Raw genomic sequence first — 19278 nt, forward strand, 5'->3', positions numbered from 1 at the left:
GGCCGCCAGGCTGGCGGGCTGGCAAGGCAGGAGGGCGGCATTTCTGGGAATTGTGTGGGGGAAGTGCATTGTTAGAGTGAGCCTGCTGCAGGCAGCCAGGGCTGACACTGGCCTCTGGGGGATGCCTCTTGCCTCCCCCAGTGCTGTCTCTGGGGGAGGGAGCTGGGCCCTTGGCCAGGTTATGGGCTGGCTGGGGACTTTCCAGGAGATACTGTCCTGAGCTGGTGATTCTTCCCATTCTGCAGACTGGGAGACTGAGGCCAGATGGCTAGGACCTGCATCAGCAAAGCCAGCAGCAGCAGGGGTGGGAGACTAGCTGCATGTCAGTTCTGGTCTCTGTCCTGTTTGACTTCAGAGGCCAGCATCCAAGGGAGGCTTAGGTGGGATTCACTGGGGTCACAGTTCCATAGAGCCCTGTGGCAGAGACCTTGAAGCCTCACAGTAGGCTGGAGGGTCTTATGGATTGGAATGCAGCCCCTACTCCAGGGTGACAGAGGGGTAGGGCTCCTGAGGCTGCATCATCCCCCCCACTTCCTGGTAATGGGAAATAAAGGGGGGCTCCATGTGAGTTTGGCAGTAGGAGCCTTCCCACCACCGCCCTGCCTCAGTCAAGAGGGGAAGCACTGTGTTGGTCACTGGGGTCATGGCCGGCTTTGGGGGAGGCAGCGGAGGAGGTGGGGGGACACAAATAGAAAAATAAATGGCCTGAGCTTCCGCTGTTTCCTGGCCTGAGGAGGGGGAGGGGTAGGCTGGGGGCCAAATGTGCTGCAGACCTGGTAGGGCAGACCCTGGGGGATATTCCTAGGCCTCCTTAGGGCCATGGCCACCCCTTAGAACTCTAAGCTGGGATATATCCCCCTTAGAGGCCCCAGGATAGTGCTGATTGCCCACCAAGGGGTCCTGAGGGTAGATCTAGGTGTGTCTCTCTTGAAAGGCACCAAGTATGAAAGATACCTTGAGGAAGGGGCAGAATCCCTAAGGAAGCTGGGGGCTCAACCTCAGGGAGTGGGGGGCAGGTGTGGACCTCTGCAGGGGCTCCTGGTGGGGTGAATCTGAGTCTGGGCATCATGGGAAGTGGAGTGGGGGGCCTCCTGTGGTGGCTGGGCTGGGAGGGTAAGCCAGGCTCCTACCAGGAACACTCTACTTGTGTGACACGTTGTTCTTGTCCTGGTTCCTAGGTTCTGGCAACCTGGGTAGTGTGACATCCCTCTCCTCCCCCTGTGCTGAGCTAAGGTGAGGCCTGGGGGACACAGGGCCCTGTTGGGGCAAACATCCCCAGGAGAATCCTCCTGTCCTGATGTCATACCTGGTTGTTGGCTTCCTGAGGGCCTGGAGGTCTAGGGGCCCAGGAAGTTTTGGGGGTAATATGCTCCAGAGAAGAAGTTTCCAAGATTGATGAGGCCCAGCCCAGGGGGCGGGGGGCCTCTGAGCAAGGGCATAGAGGTTAGGACCACAGAAGGGGCCTGGGAACAGGGATTCTAAGACTGGGATTAGGAGTGTTGGAGTTGGTCGGTGCCACAACCTTATAAGCAAGAGCCATTCAGGATGGGCCATATTCTCATCCTGGTTGCTTAGTGGTCCTGTCTGGACAGTGTGGCTCTTGCTGGGAGCTTGCTGGACCTCCCTAGGGGAGGATGAAATGTCCAGGCAGGTCTGTGGCTCGCTCCTGCCACCTACAGGCTGTTGCTGCTCATATCATGGGCCACTTCCAGCCTCAGTGGGACCCACCCAGACGGAAGCCTCTAACACCCCAACTGCCTGGTCTACTCCTTCCTTTCCTCACCTGTTCCTGCTATGAGCCATACTTCTCAGACTGTACCTTGATTCAGCCCACAGGCTGGGCCCACTCAGGAGACACCTTCTGCACAGAGACCCAGCCTCCCAGCCTTCTTCCTCAAGGGCTACACCAAGGGAGCCCAGGGGAGACCCCCTAGATATGGCAGATTCCTTTGAGCCATCTCATACGGCCCTACTGCAGCCCAAGGAGGGAAGCTATCTGGCCTCTTCTGGAGGAGGGAAGTGGGCCCAAGGCATGCAGCACAGCACAGCACTCTGCTCAGCAAGTAGCCCTGGTGCTTGGCTGGAAACTCCTCAGCTCCCTGTCCTTGTGTTAGTGCCATGCAACATGACAGTATCTGAGTGAAACGCATGGGACTGTAAAGGAAACTGATCAATGGTATCAGCACACAGCTATGAAGCATCTCCCCACAATTGTCACCCTTAAAACTCAAGTGCTGCTTTCCTGACTCACTGAAGGGCAAGGTTCACTCCTGGGTGAAGTGATCATTGGGGTTCCCAGCAACAGTACATGATGAATCCTGGTAGTCAGTGGGTCCCTCAGCTTGGGTATGGGCTTCCTTCAGATAGCCTTCAAATCAATTCTGCCCTGAGAAACCTGTGTCTCCAAGGGCTGGCTGGGCAGTGTGCATGGACCTGACACCATGGATGGCGGGGAGCCAACTGTGCAGCCCTCACAGCCGGGAGCTCTGAAGCCATTCTTCTGGGGTTCTTGCACAAGGGTAGCCCCAGAACTGGTTTTATGGGATCCTGACAGCTCGTTGGTATGGTTGGTATCAGCTATTCAGAAGGTGGTTGAAGAGCATGTGGTTCCAGCCTTTCTTGGAGCTCATGGTGTGGCTAGACACTTAGCCTTGACTCCTGCACACAGGATACTGGCCACAGAGGACTAGCTTGGTTAGGCTGGGATGAAAAATAGACCTGGCTCACAAAAAGGGGCAAAATCAGTCCATGTGGAAGCTGGGATGGCTGTGTTCACCCATCATGGGGTACATTTGTAAACACTGTTACCTATAAGGAATCCCATGCTTTTTCCTAGTGATAAAGGTGACTCTCAGGCTGGGATTGAGGCTCAGCAGTAGAGCACTCACCTATCATGTGCGGAGGCCCTGGGTTCAATCCTCAGCACCACATAAAAATAAGTAAATGAAATAAAGGTATTGTGTCCAACTACAAGTAAAAAATAAATATTAAAGAAGATGAATCTCATAACTGACCATGACCATGTTTCCATTTGCACAATAACTCCTGGGAGCTCAATCATATCTAATTAATGACACTGAGAGCCCAGGGCTGGTCAGCCCAGGGTATCTATCTGGTCAGCCAACCTGCCACCTGGCCTCATGGTTCTTTGGCTTTAATTTCAGTAACAGTAGGCCCCATAAGAATATAGTCACCAGTCCCTTGGCCTGGACTCTCCCCCAGATTTGTGCCCCTCTAGTACACCACCCAGCATCTGCATCCTGAGCAGGTGGCAGGCAGTGGTGGAGATGCTGGCCCTGTGCCTCTTCTCTCTCTGACCTGGCATCCTCTGGCTGAGGGCAATTTGACTCTTCCTGGAAACCTCCATGGCAATGCCATGAGAGCTAACCGCCCTGCTCTGTTCCCAGTATGAGTCAGTGCACATCATCCTGACAGTGCTGTGAGGGGACTCTACAGTCCCAAGTCACAGGTGGGGAGACTGAGGAAAAAGCAGTCAATGTGCAGAGCTTGGGATTTGTGCCCTGGTAGGCTGACTTCGGAGGCTGGACTTGTCCTCACAGCCTCTCCAGGATTCCAGGGCGTCTTCCTCAAGGGGCCGGCATCCTTCCAGGCCCCACTTCTGGCTACTGCCCCTCACACCGCCCAATGCCCGCAGGCTTCTTGGTGGAGGAACCTCTACCAGAGGCATGAACAATTCAAACTATGCCCTAGAACGACGAGTGCAGGGGTCAGCGTTTCCACAGGACAGGGAAAAGGGTATCGGAGCCTCAGGTTCTGGCTCTGGGAACCACGAGAACATCTGGAAAGTGGGAGCGACAGGGAACCAACGTAAAGAAGTCATTGTGGCCGGCCCAGCGCCTCCTCCTTCCCTAGCCCCTCCCCGCCCCGCCCACGCCTCCTGCTCCCCTAGTCCCTCCCCGCCCCGCCCACTCCTCCTCCTCCCGTAGACCCTCCCTTCCCTGCCTGTGGCTCCTCCTCTCCTAGTCCCTCCCCTCCCCGCCCACGCCTCCTCCCCCTAGCTCCTCCCGCCCCGCCCGTCGCTCCTCCTTCTCACCTTAGTCCCTCGCCGCCCGTTGCCCTGCTCCCTGTTCGCCGCTCCTCTTTTCATCCTAGCCCCGCCCCCACTCCGCTCCGCCCTGAGTGCCCCGCCCTTCCCTCCTCCCACTCCTTCCCCGCCCCGCCCTCTCGTCCTCTGCGCAGGGTATTGTGGGCTGGGTCATCCGCTGGAGGCCTTGTCAGGACTACTTTTCCCAGGAAGCTGTGTGCGCCGCTGGAGCTTCTGGGAGTTGTAGTCCGCGGGGCGGGGACTCCGCGTCCCATCATGCAGTGCGCAGCCGGCGATCGGGGGGTTTGGGCCGAGGGTCGCTGCGGCTGCGGCCCTGGTCCGGCCGGGCTGGGTTGCTGAGCTGAGCAGGGTGCTGGCCCCAAGGCGATGATGGGCAAGGAGGAGGAAATTGCGCGGATCGCCCGGAGGTTGGACAAGATGGTGACCAGAAAGAGCGCGGTGAGGGGCGCGGGCCGCCAGGACCCCGGGTCCCAAGTCCCGCCGAGACCCCATCGTGCCCACCGCAGGCGGGACGAGATGTCGCCCTGGCCCAGACCCCCGCCCCGGCCCGCCCTCCACCTCGTCCCCGGACCACCGCTCTGGATTAGACGCCGCCCCGCCCTGCCGGTCCTCCCGCCCGTAGGCGGCAGGAGGCGTTCCTGTCCTGGCCCGGCTTCTCCTTGTCTGTCACAACCCTTAAGAACGAGGTTCCTCTAATAAATTCTCTCCCTCCCTTAGCCGGGCCTCAGCCAGCAGCTAGCCGGTGTGGGCAGGTGGTGGAGAGCGGAGGAGGGCCGGCTCTGCCCCTGCAGCCAGACCACTTGACTGCGGATGCTGAGCCTCTTAGGAGGCGTGCGAGGCCTCCAGGGTCCAGCCCAGCTTCATATGTTGGCAACCCGTGCAGCCTCCAGGGAGCATCCTTTGCGCATCCTGCATCCTGCCTGGCTCGGTTGGGGAGGGGTCTGGAAGGAGCCCGCCAGCGCACTGACTGGGACCGCGCCCCCACGGGACAACTCCGGGTGGTGAAGGCGGCTGAGTCACGGGCTTTTCAGGCCTGCGTAGCCTGCCCAGGGCTGTGACTTCAGTGTGGGTCGGGGTAGCTGTTTGGAACAAGCAGGGTTGGGCCTTGTTTCCCGTTGGCCATGGTCGGGCGTAGGGTGTACACCAGGAAGGGGGCAGGCTCCCACACATTTGTTTAAGCTGGAAACAACCCCGCCAAGACTGTGCTTACTTACCTCTGGGTTATGGTGGGCAGCAGAGAGGGAGTGAACAATGACCTGCTGACCATAGAAAGGTGTTTTGTTCCTTGAAGGAACCCTAAGTGGGAGGGGGCTGAGATGGGGGAATGTGAGGGGAGGTAGATGGGCTTGATGGGGGAAAGAGGACCACTGGCAGGAAGACCTGGTGGCCTCCTGGCACTTTGCTGGACAAGGGCTGGAGGTGATGAACTGAACCATGATGGTGACCTGCCCCTGACCAGTCTGTCCCTCTCTTTTCTGACAATGGCAGATGCTTCTGATGGCAATACATGAGCTGGCAGGAGGGGTGACAGGGCATGGATGGCTGGTGGAAGCACAGCATGAGAGGATGTAGAGGAAGGGCCTCCAGGATTCTTGCAGCACTTGAGAGGACCCTTGGGGACTTGAGGCTTTAGTGTGGTTTTTATGACTCTCTGGAGCTGTGTCACCTGGTGCACATAGCTGCTGGGGAGGACTGCCTTTGCCTCTGGGGGATCACCTGTCCTCCCAGAGGTCACCTCAGGGCTGGTCTTTGCAGGGCCAGAGGGGTAGGATCTACCTTGGTGGGGTAAATAGGGGGTGCCTTAACATAGAAGTCACACATACTGGGGCAGGCCAGCTTCTCTACCTGAGTGGCTGTGGGTTGTCTTGGCCCCCTTGTAGTGTGGGGAGACACAATGTGAACATACAGTGGGATAAAGTGATGTGGTTTGTGGAGGACAGCAAGGCAGGGGCAGGGTAGGGTATTACATGAGGTGAGTCCTAAGTAGGAGAAGGTGTTTGAACAAGCTGGGGGACATGAAATCTGTCAATGTGCTGGGGAGGGTATTGGGCAGAGCATCTTCAGGAGCAAGGATCCTGGGGTGGCACCCTTAGGGAATATGGAGGAGCCTGTCTGCTGTGGAAGTGTGATGAGGATTTTAAGGAAATAAAGATCTTGGGCAGGGATGGAGCAGAGGAGGGAGACCAGGGGATTTGTTGCAAGGTCCAGAGGAGGGATGGGGGCTGTCCTGGGGGGATGCATGAGGAGTGGGACTATGAGCCTTGTGGGTGCTAGTTGTGATGTAACCAGAGTGAGGGTTCCCTAAGGGTTTGGCCTGCTGAGCACTATAAGGAGAGGCTCTCCTACCCACCAGGGCCTGGATGGGACAGGGGGCCAAGGAACTTGGGGTATACCTTCATCTGGGTTTGTTCCTTACTACTGGGAAGGAGCTGTGGCCTTTCTACTCTTCTTGTTTGGTCAATGACCTGATGTTGAGTGAGGTCAGAGAGGTCATTGCCAGGAATGTGGGTTGGGAAGCCATGTTACCTGTGAGGAGTGAGACTACAAAGCCCTTCCTTCTCCTACCCTGAGATAGGGGCAATAAAGGCCCCCTGCCATGGGGCAGAAACTCTCTTGGTGCAGAGCTCTGAGCATCTCCTGGTGGAATAATTATGGTTTCCTTCTGATCTCCAAATTGTTACTGCCTTGTGTTTTCCCTCATGGGCAGGAGGTAAGATTGTCTGCTGAGGTCTAAAGTCCCTTTATGAAGGTCCTTTCTCCTTCCAGGAGGGAGCCATGGACCTGCTGCGGGAGCTGAAGGCCATGCCTATCACTCTACACCTGCTCCAGGTAGGCCCTGCCTGCTGTAGCCCAGCACAGTTCCAGGAATAGCCATGCCGCCGCCATGTGGCAGGGCTTCCTATGCCTACCCCCACCCTAGGGTTTGGTTGGCACAAACACCAGTTTTGAGGAGAGGGTCCCTGCCTTTCTCTAATGCTTGATGAGGCAGGGAGGGTACATCTGAGAATAACTCACTCTGTCCTGGGTTCCACGTGGGACAAGAGCCACTAAGAGAGGTGTCTACTTCCTCATGACTGGTCCCCAGACCCTGCCTTATGGAAGCCACCAAGGGTCTTTTAAGAGGGTTTGACTCCTGGGATGGGTCTCCACCATCTCCCAACCTAGGCCACTTGCCTTACAGTCCACCCGTGTTGGGATGTCTGTCAACGCCCTGCGGAAACAGAGCTCGGACGAGGAGGTCATTGCGCTGGCCAAGTCCCTCATCAAGTCCTGGAAGAAGCTCCTGGGTGTGGGTCAGGCCACATGCTGGTTCAGGGGACACTTGGCCTCTTGCTGGCTGTGCTACCCTGAGCTGGCCTCCTGGAAGTGGGCTACAGGAAGTCTTGAGCCAAGCTCAGGGTGGAAGTGGACCAATGGGTGCCCATCAGTGATGGGCGGGATAGTCTGTAGGGCATGACTGTTGGAACAAAGGTGTGTGTTGGGGAGTGATTTCCATATAGAACAGGTAGAGAGCAGAGTCAAGTGCAGAACCTGGACTGAACATTGAGGACATCCAGGAGCCCTAGAAGGAGGGAGTTGGGCTGTTTTAGATCACACAGAGGAGAAGAGTAAGGCCAGGATGCTCCAGGTTCCCAGTGATGGAGAAGGAGGAGATGGAGCTACCACTAGAGAAAGTTGGGTTGAGGGAAGATGGTCTCCTCCTGGGGACAGGATGCCTGGGCAGCACAGATCCCCCATGGGGTAGGGAGGTAGCCTTGTTTCTGGACCTGGGAAGGACCAAGCCTCTCCTGAGTTCTGTCCACACCCTTGAGAGACGACCATCATCTCTTGAGACTTTCCAGTTGTGTGGCCTTTGGGAGTACCATATTCATGTCCTAGTCCCCAAGGCAGGCCCTGGATGGGCGGGAGGGGGCCCTGGAGGGGCCTCACAGTGAGCTGCTTGATTGGGGAATGTGAGGGGAGGTAGATGGGCTTGATAGGGGAGAGAGGACCACTGGCAGGAAGACCTGGTGGCCTCCTGGCACTTTGTTGGAAAAGGGCTGGTGGTGATGGAACTGAACCTTGATGGTGGCCTGCCCCTGACCAGTCTGTCCCTCTCTTTTCTGACAATGGCAGATGCTTCTGATGCCAAAACCAGGAACCGGGGAAAGGGCACACCTCTGCCCACATCATCCTCAAAGGATGGCTCAGAGGCCATGGATCCCAGGTAGCATACCTGAATTCAGGTGTACACCCTCCTGCCTCAGCAGAAAAAGGGTGCTGATGCTCATGTGCCTAGGCACTGCACTGAAGGAGGGGCTTTCTCTAAGGATGTTTGTCAGCCTCCTGCTGGGCACTGTGTCTCACAGCTGAGACTCCCTGCCCCAGCCATCTGAGGTGGGTGGCCATGTCTTCCCAGAGGTCAGTGAGACTCCTGACATACATCTTCCTCAGCAGAGAGCTGCTGCACATCTGATCCTCTGTAGGAACCCTCTGCCTGCTTCCTCAAGACCCTGTCCTGGTCTAGTTCTGGATGTCCCCTTCAGCCTGGTGTCACTTGAGGCTAGAACCCCTTCTACAAGATCCTGCTCAGAATCAGAAGCAGGGTGTTTGATTCCCCTCTCCTGTCCGAAAGTATATGTGGCCATCACTGTCCCCAGGAGGGAAGTCAGGCTCCTGTTGCTATGGAGACTGGGAATTCTGCTGGTGACAGGCTGTGGTTGAGGGTCGCTTTGCCCTTGACCAGTCTGGGCAGTAAGTGAATGCAGGCTGAACAGGACAGGCTGAACTTTGGGCAGCTCCTACGTCATCTTTCCTCCAGGCAGCTATAGGTCACTCCCTGTCCTTGGTTTGCCATCATCAGAGAGAGGTATTTGTAAAGTGGTCCATGGTTGGGTCCTCTGCAAGGGGAACACTTTAGAGGTGTCAGGAAATCCCCAGCTCATTTTGAGCAGCTGGGGATGCTGCACAGATCATTCTGGGAAAAGAATCCAGCATTCTGTCCCCATTTGGGGAGTGAGCCCTGATCACTAGGGACTTTACAGTCTACTTCTTCCTCTGGGCAGCTGGGCAGGCTGCATGGGCATTGACTGAAGATAGGCCATTGCCAGGGCCTGTCAGGGTACAGCAGATTGGCTTTGAAGGTGGGGATGGTGCCATGACATTTACTTTTCTGGGGACCAGCACCTACTAGGGTGCTTGTGGCCTTAAGTCTAACCCTGTCTCTCCAGCCGCAAGAGGCCGGAGCTGCCCAGGATGCTGTCCACCCCAAGGATTACCACGTTTCCCCCAGTGCCTGTTACCTGTGATGCTGTGCGCAACAAGTGCCGGGAGATGCTCACCACTGCCCTGCAAACAGACCGTGAGTGCCTGGCAGGCCCTGGCTGGATATGCACCAAGACTCACAGGGTGGCCTGCCCCTGCCTGCTGTAGAGGGCTGCTTCAGGGATGTGGCTCTCTTTCCCCAATCTGTTGTGACCCTGGAGGAGGCAGGAGGTGTTTTGGGTTACCAGAGAACCTGGATCCTGGGCAGTGACCCCAGGGATGTGAGTGTATCTCCTCGCTGCCAGGGTTTGGTGCAGGCAGAAAAGCAAGTGGGTGGCAAGTGAGGGCTCCCTTTTGCAGATGACCATGCGGCTGTTGGTGCAGACTGTGAGCGACTGTCGGCCCAGATTGAGGAATATATCCTTTGTGCAGGGATTTTGGGGCCCAGGGCTTCTGGTGGTCTATAGGCTACTGGCCCCAGGTCCCCTTGGTGGCTGGGGGATATCATTGCTGGGCTGCCCTGTGCCTCTCTGGATCATGGGGTGGCTAGCCCAGGGAGGGCCCTCCCTGGAGGAGCCAAGAGGCTGGCATGGCCTGCTGGTGGGGCCTAGGTCTCAGTTAGGAATGTGTCTGGGGGAGGTGCAGCACTGTGGCCCCTCAGCTCCTCACCAGGCTGGGTGGGTGGCGTGCTCCTGTGTAGCTGGGCAGAACATCCCCACATAGCCCCCAGCAGGGCAGGTGGAGCACAGTGGCCTCATGGGTCCTTAAATGCCTGCACGCATCTTCCGGGATGTGGGAAACACAGACATGAAGTACAAGAACCGTGTGCGCAGTCGCATTGCCAACCTGAAGGATGCCAAGAACCCTGACCTCCGGCGGAATGTGCTGTGTGGTGCCATAACCCCCCAGCAGATTGCGGTGATGACATCAGAGGTGAGCCCCACTGCAGGGTCTGGGGGCTGCTTTTGTGAGGCTGCAGGCTGAGCAATTGGCCCCTCACCCCAGGAGATGGCCAGTGACGAGCTGAAGGAGATCCGCAAGGCCATGACCAAGGAGGCCATCCGTGAGCACCAGATGGCACGCACAGGTGGCACTCAGACAGACCTGTTCACCTGTGGCAAGTGCAGGAAGAAGAACTGTACCTACACGCAGGCGAGTGGCTGCCACTTCCTGAGCCCATGTCTTTGGGCATTCATACTCTCCTTGGAGCCCACACCTGTCACCGCCTGGCTGGGTGGGGGCTGCTCTCATGCCTGGACTTAGGCCAGGGCAGAGGCCCAAGTGTGGACTTCTCCTGCATTTTCAGGGCCCTCATTTCCCCAGGACTCCCAGCCTAGTAAGTAGTGTCTCAGGTGGGAGTCCCACTTGATCTGGGGTACAGAAGCTGGAGGGCTGTCCTGCCTAGTACAGGAGACATGAGGGTGTCAGTGCAGGCAGGATCCTGACCCTGCTGTGGAATTGGATGCCAAAGTGTCTGGGGAGACAAGTGATGGTGGGAGCTTGGGAAGAAGGTAGAGGTTATAAGTCTGGTGAGGCTGCGGAGGCCAGTGAAAACTGCTGTTTCCCTGTGGAAACAAGGCCCCAGCCCTGCAAGGGGCCTTGGTCTGTGCAGGGCTGTCTTGGTTTCCCATGGTCCTGTGGGATGAGGCTTGCCCTTGTGCCTCCTGGAAGGTGGCTATGGTCACTGGCATCCCTGCTAGTCTCCCCAATATGGGGTCCCTCCTATTCTCAGCTGACAGTCTTAGCTTTGCTAGGCCCTTCAGACCCATACAAGGACTTCCCCATTGGTGGCTCATGTACCAAGAGGCTCAGCTCTGGAAGACTGGGCATTCTCAGATCAGGTCACCCAGGCTGCCCCAGGGGCTGAGGCCAGCACTGCTTAGGTCAAGGGACACCCTTTGCAGAGATTGGTGGTGACCCTGGGCTCCACCTGCCCTACAGGTACAGACCCGCAGCTCTGATGAGCCCATGACCACCTTTGTTGTTTGCAATGAATGTGGAAACCGCTGGAAGGTAGGTGGGTGGGCTCAGGACAACCCCCAACCCTATTCTCTGTAAGTGGGTACCTTGGCTTAGGTAGGGTCTGTGGCGTGAACCAGGGATGGCCATGCCCAGCCTGCCTCCTAGTAATTTCAGGGATGGTGGGGGCGGGTGGAGACCCCAGCCCTGGCGGTCCTGAAACCATGGCTTGGTCACCTCACTGCTTCCCTGCAGTTCTGCTGAGCACTTGTGCAGTTGCGCTATAGCCCCAGGTCCTGGCCAATGCTGCCCCTCCTGCATTCTTGGTGGACACAGCTTCTCTGGAGACCCCCAGTAGGCGGCATGCCCTGCCCCAGCTGCCTGGTGTGCACCTTTCTGCCCTTTGCCCTGTTATTAAATGTTTTGTTTGCCATCTTGCCATCCTTGGGCCTTGCTCCTGGTGGGCTGTACACAGGCTTCAACTGAGCCTGTTTCTTCTCTGCTGCTGTGGACACCCTCCCTGGGGACAAGCAACTCTTGGGCTTAGCCCTAGCAGGGCAGCTTCAGAGGCAAGAGCTTAGGCGACTTTTGGAGAGATCACCTGTGCCACGAGGCTAGGATGATGGGGTGGCGCTGCTTCTCCTGAGTGTGCCATGGGGCAGGCCCTAACGACTTGGCCGAGGGCAGGTGGGGAAGGGGCTTTGTATATACAGACAACCTGCTCAGCACCCACCCATGGGATGGGCAGCCAGGGCTCAGCCCCCTCTTTAGGACAGCCTGCCTCATCCTGCCTCCACTGGGGGAGGCAGAATGCAGTTTGCCCCAAGGGAATGGGGTCCTGGCCCTTGGCCAATTCCTGCTTGAAGTCATTGAAGCTCCCAGAAATTCAGAGGAATGAGATGATGCCTTATGGAGCCTGTGATGAAGACAACATTGTGACAGCACCAAGGGACTCTTGGGAAGGTTGCCTCCTTAGTGGCCACCCCTCTGGGAGGTATGATACCTACCAGGGACTCCTGCAGTCTGTGTCAGCTCAAGCCTGACCCTGCTTCAGGGCTCAGGAGGCAGACACCAGGTCTGGAGCCCACCTGGGTGAGGCTGAGTTCAGCTTCCAGAGGCCACTGCTGTGGGGAGGGTCTGGGAGCAGTCAAGGATGATCCCTCATTTTCCTGTCTCCCCCCACAAAGTGGACATAAATATAGGCTTCTGTTTCAACTACACCTTCAAGAATAAGATTTCATTTTGGGGGTGTAGGAATGGAGATAAATATGAAAACTTCTTTTCTTTCTTGGTAAAACATACAGTAAGGAGATGTTTCCAGGATTAGAGTTCATGAATATGTAAAATATATTCAGGTCCTGTCACTTGAACCTGGTTCTGGGTCTGGTTCTGCAGTGCAGACAGCTCAAGTAGGAGGGTCTCCTGCTACCAACAAGAGACATGTCCTGGGCAGCAGCAGGCTGGTGAGGGGTGGAGTCATGGGTGTGGCACTTCCCCTTGGGCCTGGGCTGCTTCCAGGGGTGGAGATCCAGGGCCAGCCACGTGGGGGCCACTAGTGTGAGCCCTGAGTCTGCCCACCAGAGGGTGGGGTTCCTGAGCCCTTTGGAGCCTAGGCCTCGGAAGAGGACTGTGGGGACCCCCGGAGCAGCAGGGTGCGGTAGGCCGGGGAGCTGAGGAAGCGAGGGTACGAGTCCCTGTGCATGAGCGTGTAGATCTGCAGCTGTGCATCGTCAAATGTGTGCGCAGACGGCTCCTGCATCTTCCTGTTGATGCCCTCCCGCACTCGGGAGTCCAGGCTCACCTGTGGGACGGGGCACCGAGGTCAGAGGCATCCTCCCCAGGCCACCCCAACCCGTGTCAGCAGCTGGCGCACCTCCTTGGGGGACAGGATGGACACGTAGTCCTCATAGATGAGCCGCGCCTTCTCATCCACCACGTGCTGGTTGGCCTCTGCCTTCAGCTCCTCACAGGCCAGCCAGAAGAGCATGTTCTCCTCGCTGTACTCTGTCCGCAGGAAGGCGCGGAACACACTGCGGCCTGCGGGGCTGTGCATCAGCTTGTCGAAGGACTGCGCCCAGCTCTGTACCTCCTCAGGGCTTGGGGGGGTGCTGAAGGCAGGGACGGAGCACATTAGGCCTGTCCCCTCCTGCCCCTTGACACAGATGCCCCTGGCGGCAGAACTCACCAGGCATCACAGCTGGGGAGGGGCTGCAGCTTGCTCTCCTGTGAGGCCTGCCATGCTCGCCGCCGCTCTTGGTTCCTGGCAGCAGAGAGGAAGGTGGCTCTGCCCTGGGCACCTGGGACTTCCACAGGTGCTGCCATAGCCTCATGTGGCCTTGGCATGTGAGCAAGCGTGATCTGTGCCTGGCACATGTGTAGGGAGCATGGTCCTGAGCACTGGATCTTTCCACACTTTCTGGGGCCCTTACTGAATCCACTTATACAGGCTGATGTCCTGGCCATAGTACCCAGTACTCCTTCCTGGTACCCATAGTACTTCTTCCTGGTCAGTAGTTTGACCATCTGTGCTTCTGTGGCTCCTCAGCTTCTCCCCTTCCCTGGCTTAATGGGCAGGATCTAGGGCTTCTCAGCCTGACCTCTGTTTGTCTCTTTCTGAAGAGGCTACTCACAGGCCCACACTGCAGGCCTGATATCAATAATTGGAACTGCTGGTTGATGCAGGGTCAGAACCTTCAGTCTGTGTGTTTACATCTGTCTGGTCCTGGATCCTGACCCTGGCTCCAAGGGAAACTTGTTCTGTCAGTGCTGGCCCCAAGTCTATGCCCAGCCAACTGCTGCGTTGGGGGACAGACATCTAAAGCCCAAAGGTCTAGATACACTGCGTTCCTGCCACATCCTGTTTCTTGGTAGACACAGTCCCCACCCTGTCCTGTCCCTTGAATTCATGGCTGAGCCCCTTGCCTGGGCTCAGGCCTTGTTGTTACTGTTTAGTAGACTCCATTGGGTCCCCAACCCTGAGGAGGGCCAGGCTTCTGCAAGGCCCATGACCCTCCGCTTCTCTACATACCTAAGGGAATCCTGTCACCACCTGGAGGCTTCACTGCTTCCCTTGTGCAGATACCTTGGGTGCTAGGACTGCTGTTCCCTCAGCTGGGTCTCTGCTCAAATGTACCCTACTGCAGGGTCTGGGCCTCTTGTGTTCCTCTGGGCTCCTAGGGTGTTGCCTGGGCTGGCTCATAGAGGCACTGATGGGTGTGTGCAGTATGCTCCCGTGTGCACGCAGCAGGCCTGGTCCTTGCACATGGGGAGCCCTCAGTACATCAGGCACCGGAGTCACATAAAGTCCTCCAGGGGGCGTGGGTGCTGGCTACTAGGGCCCAGCAGTCCTGGGACAGGACAATGCTTTGAGGTGGAAAGGGCCAACTGCCCACAGGTGATGCCATGGAGCCACCCATGAGTCCCTAGAGTCCCTGGGTTTGGCCCCTCTCAGTGAACTATGCCCCCCAGGCCCACATACCAGGAGCAGCTGCAGCAGCAACACCAGCACAAACAGCAGGGGTTGCGGCTGGGGGCCGCCGGGGGGACCACATCATGGCTGGACATTGGGGGGGGCCTGTCCGCCTCCTCTGGCCCTGTGTGCTGGGAAAGATGGGGCTGCCTTAGCCTCTAGGACAGAGCCCACTGGACCCGGCATCTGGCTATGCTCCCAAGGGCATGACCCTCAGCCCCCAGATACCCTGGAGATCCTCCCAGCTCCTCTCCCTGCTTGCCTCCCACCCTCCCTGGGGCAGAGGTGAGGAGGAAGTGGCTTACCTGCTTCTCAGCCTCATGCGGGGTGGGCATGGGTGAGTGGAGGGGACTGCCCAGGCTCTGTGGTGCCAACTCCAGGACCTTCACCACAGCCTGGGGGAAGGGGTCAAGCTCACTAAGCACCCATGACTCTGGCCCCTGCCTATTCTCTAGGTCCTAGAAGAGAGGCCCCTTCCAGAGTTTTTGCCTCCAGCCTTAGTTTACACTAGGGCCGGGGGCAGACCCAGGTCAGTGAGGAAGGGGCTGCAGCAACCTTTGGCTTCTCACTCTAGACTGGGCCCCAAATGAGGCACCCACAGGAGGTTCCAGGACACCCCATCCGCTCAGTCCCTGGGAAGCCGGAAGCCTGGGTTCCTCTTTCTTGGTTTCCGGCTCCTAGCCCCTCCCAAGGGGGCTGGGGCTTGAGGCTGGTGTATGGTATGTGGGGGTGTCAGACACTTGGACCTATTTCTTACCCCTAGGGTCTTTCTGCCTAGACTATGGGGTTAGAGTGTGGGCAGAGGTGCTCCCCACCAAAAGGGACCCAGAGAACTCTGACTACTCACCTGGGACTTGGCCAGAGGGGCAGCTAGGCCTGCAGCATTGAGGACGTGAGTGGGACTTGAGGAAGGACTTCCTGAGGGTGTGGGGAGTGGAGCATGCACTGGTGAAGAGGAACGTGTATGGGGAAACAAGGTTCCTTGGTCCTCAATGCCTCTTACACCTTCCCTCCAACACTGTGGGCTCCCCTTCCCTCCCTGCCCAACGCCTCCAGAAACTGCAGGGTGTTGGAGTCAGGGAAGGAGGCGTGGGTAGCTCCCCAGTTGGAGCCTCAGTGTCCCTGGACCACCAGTGAGATGTACAGGGAGCTCATTCCCCTCACTAAAGCTAAATGCAATCCCAATGTCTCCAGGGACAATGGAGCAAGGTGGCCAGTCAGAGCCCTGGAGGAAGTTTTGAAAGCCTTACCCCCCATTTGCCTGTGCCCACCTGTGTTCAAGTCAGGGCCTGCAAGGCCTCCAGCTCTTCATATCCACCACCCTCCCTTTTAGAGGCCAAGAGGCTCAGAATCCATCCCACTTAATTTTCTCATTATTTTCTATCCACCTGCTGCTCCTCCCCCAGGCTGTGGCCTTTTAACCCTGTTTCTGCCTGTTTGGCCTCTTTGAGCCTTCCAGGGCCCTCCCTGTATGTGCTGACAAGAGGGGACAATACCTGAGATCTACACACTTAGGGGGCCTTGGCCCCTCACTACCCGCCTGGCTTCCTCTGAGATCCTGGTCCCACAGGCTCCCTCGAGCTGATAGGGACACAGAATAGTTGCAGCAGGGCTCCTCCAGGGGCCAAATTTCTAGGGAAAGGAAGGGGCACAGCCACTGGAGGTCTGGTGGCACTCAGAGCTCTCTCTTCCTCCTCTAGATTCTCCCTGCAGATGTCCTCAGAGGCTCCACTCAGAGTGGGACAGAAGAGGGTGTCTGTGGTGTCCAGCCTGGGTGCTGGGGACCTGGTTTGGTGCAGAGATGGGAGCAAGCCCTTTCCTCCCAGGCAGACACTGGACCTGGCTCCCTCGGCAACCCAGTTGGAACCACACATATCCCCAGAATGCCCACGGTGCCCTGGACCACTGCCTTTCCTTCTGGTGGGGCACACGGTCTGAATCAGGGTCTTCTGGCCTCTCCTCCTGGCATTGGGGGCCTCTCCCTCTTCCCCAGCCCCCCAGGCTTTGATCCCTAAGCCTGGGCTAGGAGAGGCCAGGCAGGCACAAGTCTGGTCTCTGGGGACAGAGGATCCCTAGGGAGTGGCTGCTGTTCTGCTCCACAGAAGGAAGAAGAACGTCTGCAGCCAGCCCAGGCCAAAAAAAGAATTAAAAAGTGACAATCTCAGAAAACAATGTCGTAACCTTTGGGAGGGGGCTAACAGAGCCCCCATACTTTGCCTAGTACCTTTCCTATCTGCTGCTATCCCAACTGGTCTCCTACAAGGCAGGCCAGGCCTCCCAGCCCCTAGTGACCCTCACTCCCCACCCACCTCCCTTGCCTAGCCTCTGCCGCTGGGGTTGTCTGGAGGAACCTATCTCCTCCTCAGGGCCCCTTCATCCAGCCTCTGACGCCCCCACCCTCCCTTAAATTAAAGAAGTCTCCCTGGCGCCCCACTCACCGGCGACCCAAAGGCGGGTGGGGGCGGGAGGGCCGGATTCGGTCTGGCCCCACCCTGGTTGTCGAAGGGGCGTGCTCTGCTGTAGTGGGGACTCAAGTCAGACGGCAGGAGGTACTCCTGCGGCGTTCCAGGAGGGAGGCTGGCGCGGAGCCCCGCTTGGCTAGGGCCGGGGGGGGCGCAGCGCCTCCCCTGCGACTTGCCCAGCGGAGGGCTGCTGGACCCAACGGGTGGGGCAGACGAGGACTGGGTGTCGTGTCGTGTCCCGCCCTGCCCCTCCCCACCAGGCTCGGGGGGCGGGAGACGCGGAAACCTGGGTTCTTCCGGCCCCCACCTTTGAGCAATCACTTCCCCCGGCTCTGAACTGCAGAAAAAGGGGAACTCTCCAGCGATGCCCCCTCCCCCACGCGCGGGGGCTGGGCGCGGGTCTCACTGCAGCCCAGGTCCACGTGCGCGAGAAAGGGCAGTGCCCGGCGCCGGCTCTGAGGCTCCTGCCCGCTCCCCCACAGCCTGTCCGCCGTCCTGCGATGCGCGCGCACCCACCGCCGCGCTCCCGCGCTTCCCCGCCTCCGCCGCCCGTGCGCTCCGAAGTCCGGCGGGCCGCGGGGAGGGGGCGCAGGAGCAGTGCGCAGGCGCCTGGCGGCACTTCCCCAAAGCCAGGGGCCGGGACTTCCTTGAGCGGGTAGGCGCCGGCCCGCCCAGCTCGCTGCGCCCCGCCCCGGGCCCGGTGCCCCATCCACCGGCACCGAGGAGCTGAGTGGCCGGGGCCTTGAGGCGTGTGGAACGCGGCCAGAGCGGGCACCCCACTTTGCTTAGCGTGTCCCTTCTGGCCTTTTCATTCATGCGGGCATCCAACGCAGGGCAGGAGAGCTTGGGCCCTATGTGCTCCTTGGTCGCTGGGAGTACTCCTGTCCTGCTTGGCCAACCCCTCGCCTGAATCTCTTGTAAAATGGGGTCAAGAGCCTGTCACCTTTGGTGGAACTTCTCAAGAAAGGAGATTCCTGTACTGCAGGATGGGTACCGGGGTGCAAGTTCTTGCATCCAGTGTGAATACAATGTTTGGTAGGGTCTGGCTGAGTCCCTCCCTGTTTCTCCTTCAAGCTGTCCCAAGATATACTAAAGTTTAAAGCCCCACTGTCCCCTTTGCCACCAATGCCTGTCCCTTTGGCCAACTCTTTTGGCCCTTTTATAAGTGAGTACAGATGTGGGTTATTTGTTATCCCAGCATGCTTTGGCCCTGTGTCAGATTAGCCCTTACCCTGCTCTGGAAATGGTCTGCGGAATGCCTTTGGTCTCCCTGGGCAGCCAGGCTCCTGCCCTGTCCAGTGTAGGTAGGCAACCTAGCCAGCTCCAGGTGTTGGGGTCCTCTGCACAAATGCCTTCTAATTGCACAAGTAGTTGTATAGAACTCCGAGAAGCAAACTGGAGACTTCACAAAAGCTCTTCATTCCATTGGAAGTATCTGGGGTCCTCTGAATGCCAGGCAGTGAGCCAGATACACCAGCTTGGACCTAATGGCTGGTATCTGAGATAGGGGGTGGGGAGCAGACAAGAAATAGTTGAGAGGGTGGGAGGGCTGAGGGCAGGGCACTGCATAGTGCTCACGCCTGGCTGAGCTGAGAACAGCTGGGTGGCCATGCTGCCTGCAGTGCTGTGTGCCCAGGGCCTGCTGATTTAACAGAAGTATGCTCTGGCTGTCGTGTTAATGGGCTAGTAAAAAACAGGACAGAGGCAAGGAAACCGATTTGGATGGAAGCAGCTGTTGCTTTAGCCTAGACACCAGTTTTGAGGGGAAGGTACAGGTGAGGACCAGCAGGCCCAAAAGAGATGTCCAGCACCTGGTGAAGGCCACCTAACTGGCTGATCCCGAAGTGGTTGTCATTGCCTTTCCACTGTAGGGAAATGCAGGTGTGGGGAGCTGACAGTGGGTGGGGGCCCAAATACTTTCCACCCTCTCATGTTACTTTGTATCCCCTCTTCCTCCATGTCCTCTGACCCCTCAGGCCTGCTCTCCACTCCCTTGGCCTGTACAGAGCATCCCCTTAAGTGAGGGAGGAGCCCAACAGTGAGGGAGGGCATATGGTGATGGGGGTGGGACTTAAAGC

The 19278-nt window shown here is 58.0% G+C and overlaps 2 protein-coding genes across 14 annotated transcripts; one reads left to right on the forward strand and one right to left on the reverse strand.

Moving 5' to 3' along the window:
* The first annotated feature begins 4277 nt into the window (after positions 1–4277).
* Positions 4278–11702, forward strand: Tcea2 (transcription elongation factor A2). 4 transcript variants are annotated; one of them, XM_013358621.4, is made up of 10 exons: positions 4280–4504; positions 6833–6895; positions 7248–7359; positions 8183–8273; positions 9277–9407; positions 9671–9727; positions 10089–10243; positions 10316–10462; positions 11252–11323; positions 11525–11702. In XM_013358621.4, the coding sequence occupies exons 1-10, from the start codon at positions 4433–4435 to the stop codon at positions 11531–11533; spliced, it is 909 nt and encodes a 302-aa protein (XP_013214075.1). In that variant the 5' UTR covers positions 4280–4432; the 3' UTR covers positions 11534–11702. The 4 variants fall into 4 exon arrangements, with proteins under 4 accessions (XP_077908381.1, XP_013214075.1, XP_040129874.1 ...); XM_040273940.2 differs by having other exon boundaries at positions 4281–4504; positions 7248–7353; XM_040273943.2 differs by lacking the exon at positions 4280–4504 and adding an exon at positions 4512–5131.
* A 789-nt stretch (positions 11703–12491) lies between these two features.
* Positions 12492–17811, reverse strand: Rgs19 (regulator of G protein signaling 19). 10 transcript variants are annotated; one of them, XM_078052260.1, is made up of 8 exons: positions 17508–17809; positions 17177–17255; positions 15586–15656; positions 15044–15133; positions 14748–14869; positions 13455–13529; positions 13143–13377; positions 12492–13070 (listed from the first exon to the last, which is right to left on the reverse strand). In XM_078052260.1, exons 4-8 carry the CDS (start codon positions 15071–15073, stop codon positions 12879–12881), a joined length of 654 nt encoding a protein of 217 aa, XP_077908386.1. In that variant the 5' UTR covers positions 15074–15133; positions 15586–15656; positions 17177–17255; positions 17508–17809; the 3' UTR covers positions 12492–12878. The 10 variants fall into 10 exon arrangements, with proteins under 10 accessions (XP_077908386.1, XP_077908382.1, XP_077908387.1 ...); XM_078052256.1 differs by having other exon boundaries at positions 15586–15683; XM_078052261.1 differs by lacking the exon at positions 13455–13529 and having other exon boundaries at positions 15586–15683; positions 17508–17811.
* Positions 17812–19278: the final 1467 nt, after the last annotated feature.

This window comes from Ictidomys tridecemlineatus, chromosome 5 (genome assembly GCF_052094955.1).
Source record: "Ictidomys tridecemlineatus isolate mIctTri1 chromosome 5, mIctTri1.hap1, whole genome shotgun sequence".
Taxonomy (NCBI): domain Eukaryota; kingdom Metazoa; phylum Chordata; class Mammalia; order Rodentia; family Sciuridae; genus Ictidomys; species Ictidomys tridecemlineatus.

What these genes read in the sequence shown, in the direction of transcription:
- Tcea2 (XM_013358621.4), top strand. Translation starts at nt 4,433, where the DNA reads ATGATGGGCAAGGAGGAGGAAATTGCGCGGATCGCCCGGAGGTTGGAC. An exon ending in GAAGAAGCTCCTGGGTGTGG is followed by an intron (nt 7,360 to 8,182) that starts GTCAGGCCACAT and finishes TGACAATGGCAG; the next exon opens with ATGCTTCTGATGCCAAAACC. An exon ending in TTGCGGTGATGACATCAGAG is followed by an intron (nt 10,244 to 10,315) that starts GTGAGCCCCACT and finishes CCCTCACCCCAG; the next exon opens with GAGATGGCCAGTGACGAGCT.
- Rgs19 (XM_078052260.1), bottom strand. Translation starts at nt 15,073, where the DNA reads ATGCCCACCCCGCATGAGGCTGAGAAGCAG. An exon ending in TGCTGCTGCAGCTGCTCCTG is followed by an intron (nt 13,530 to 14,747) that starts GTATGTGGGCCT and finishes CTCTGCTGCCAG; the next exon opens with GAACCAAGAGCGGCGGCGAG. An exon ending in CCATCCTGTCCCCCAAGGAG is followed by an intron (nt 13,071 to 13,142) that starts GTGCGCCAGCTG and finishes CCCGTCCCACAG; the next exon opens with GTGAGCCTGGACTCCCGAGT.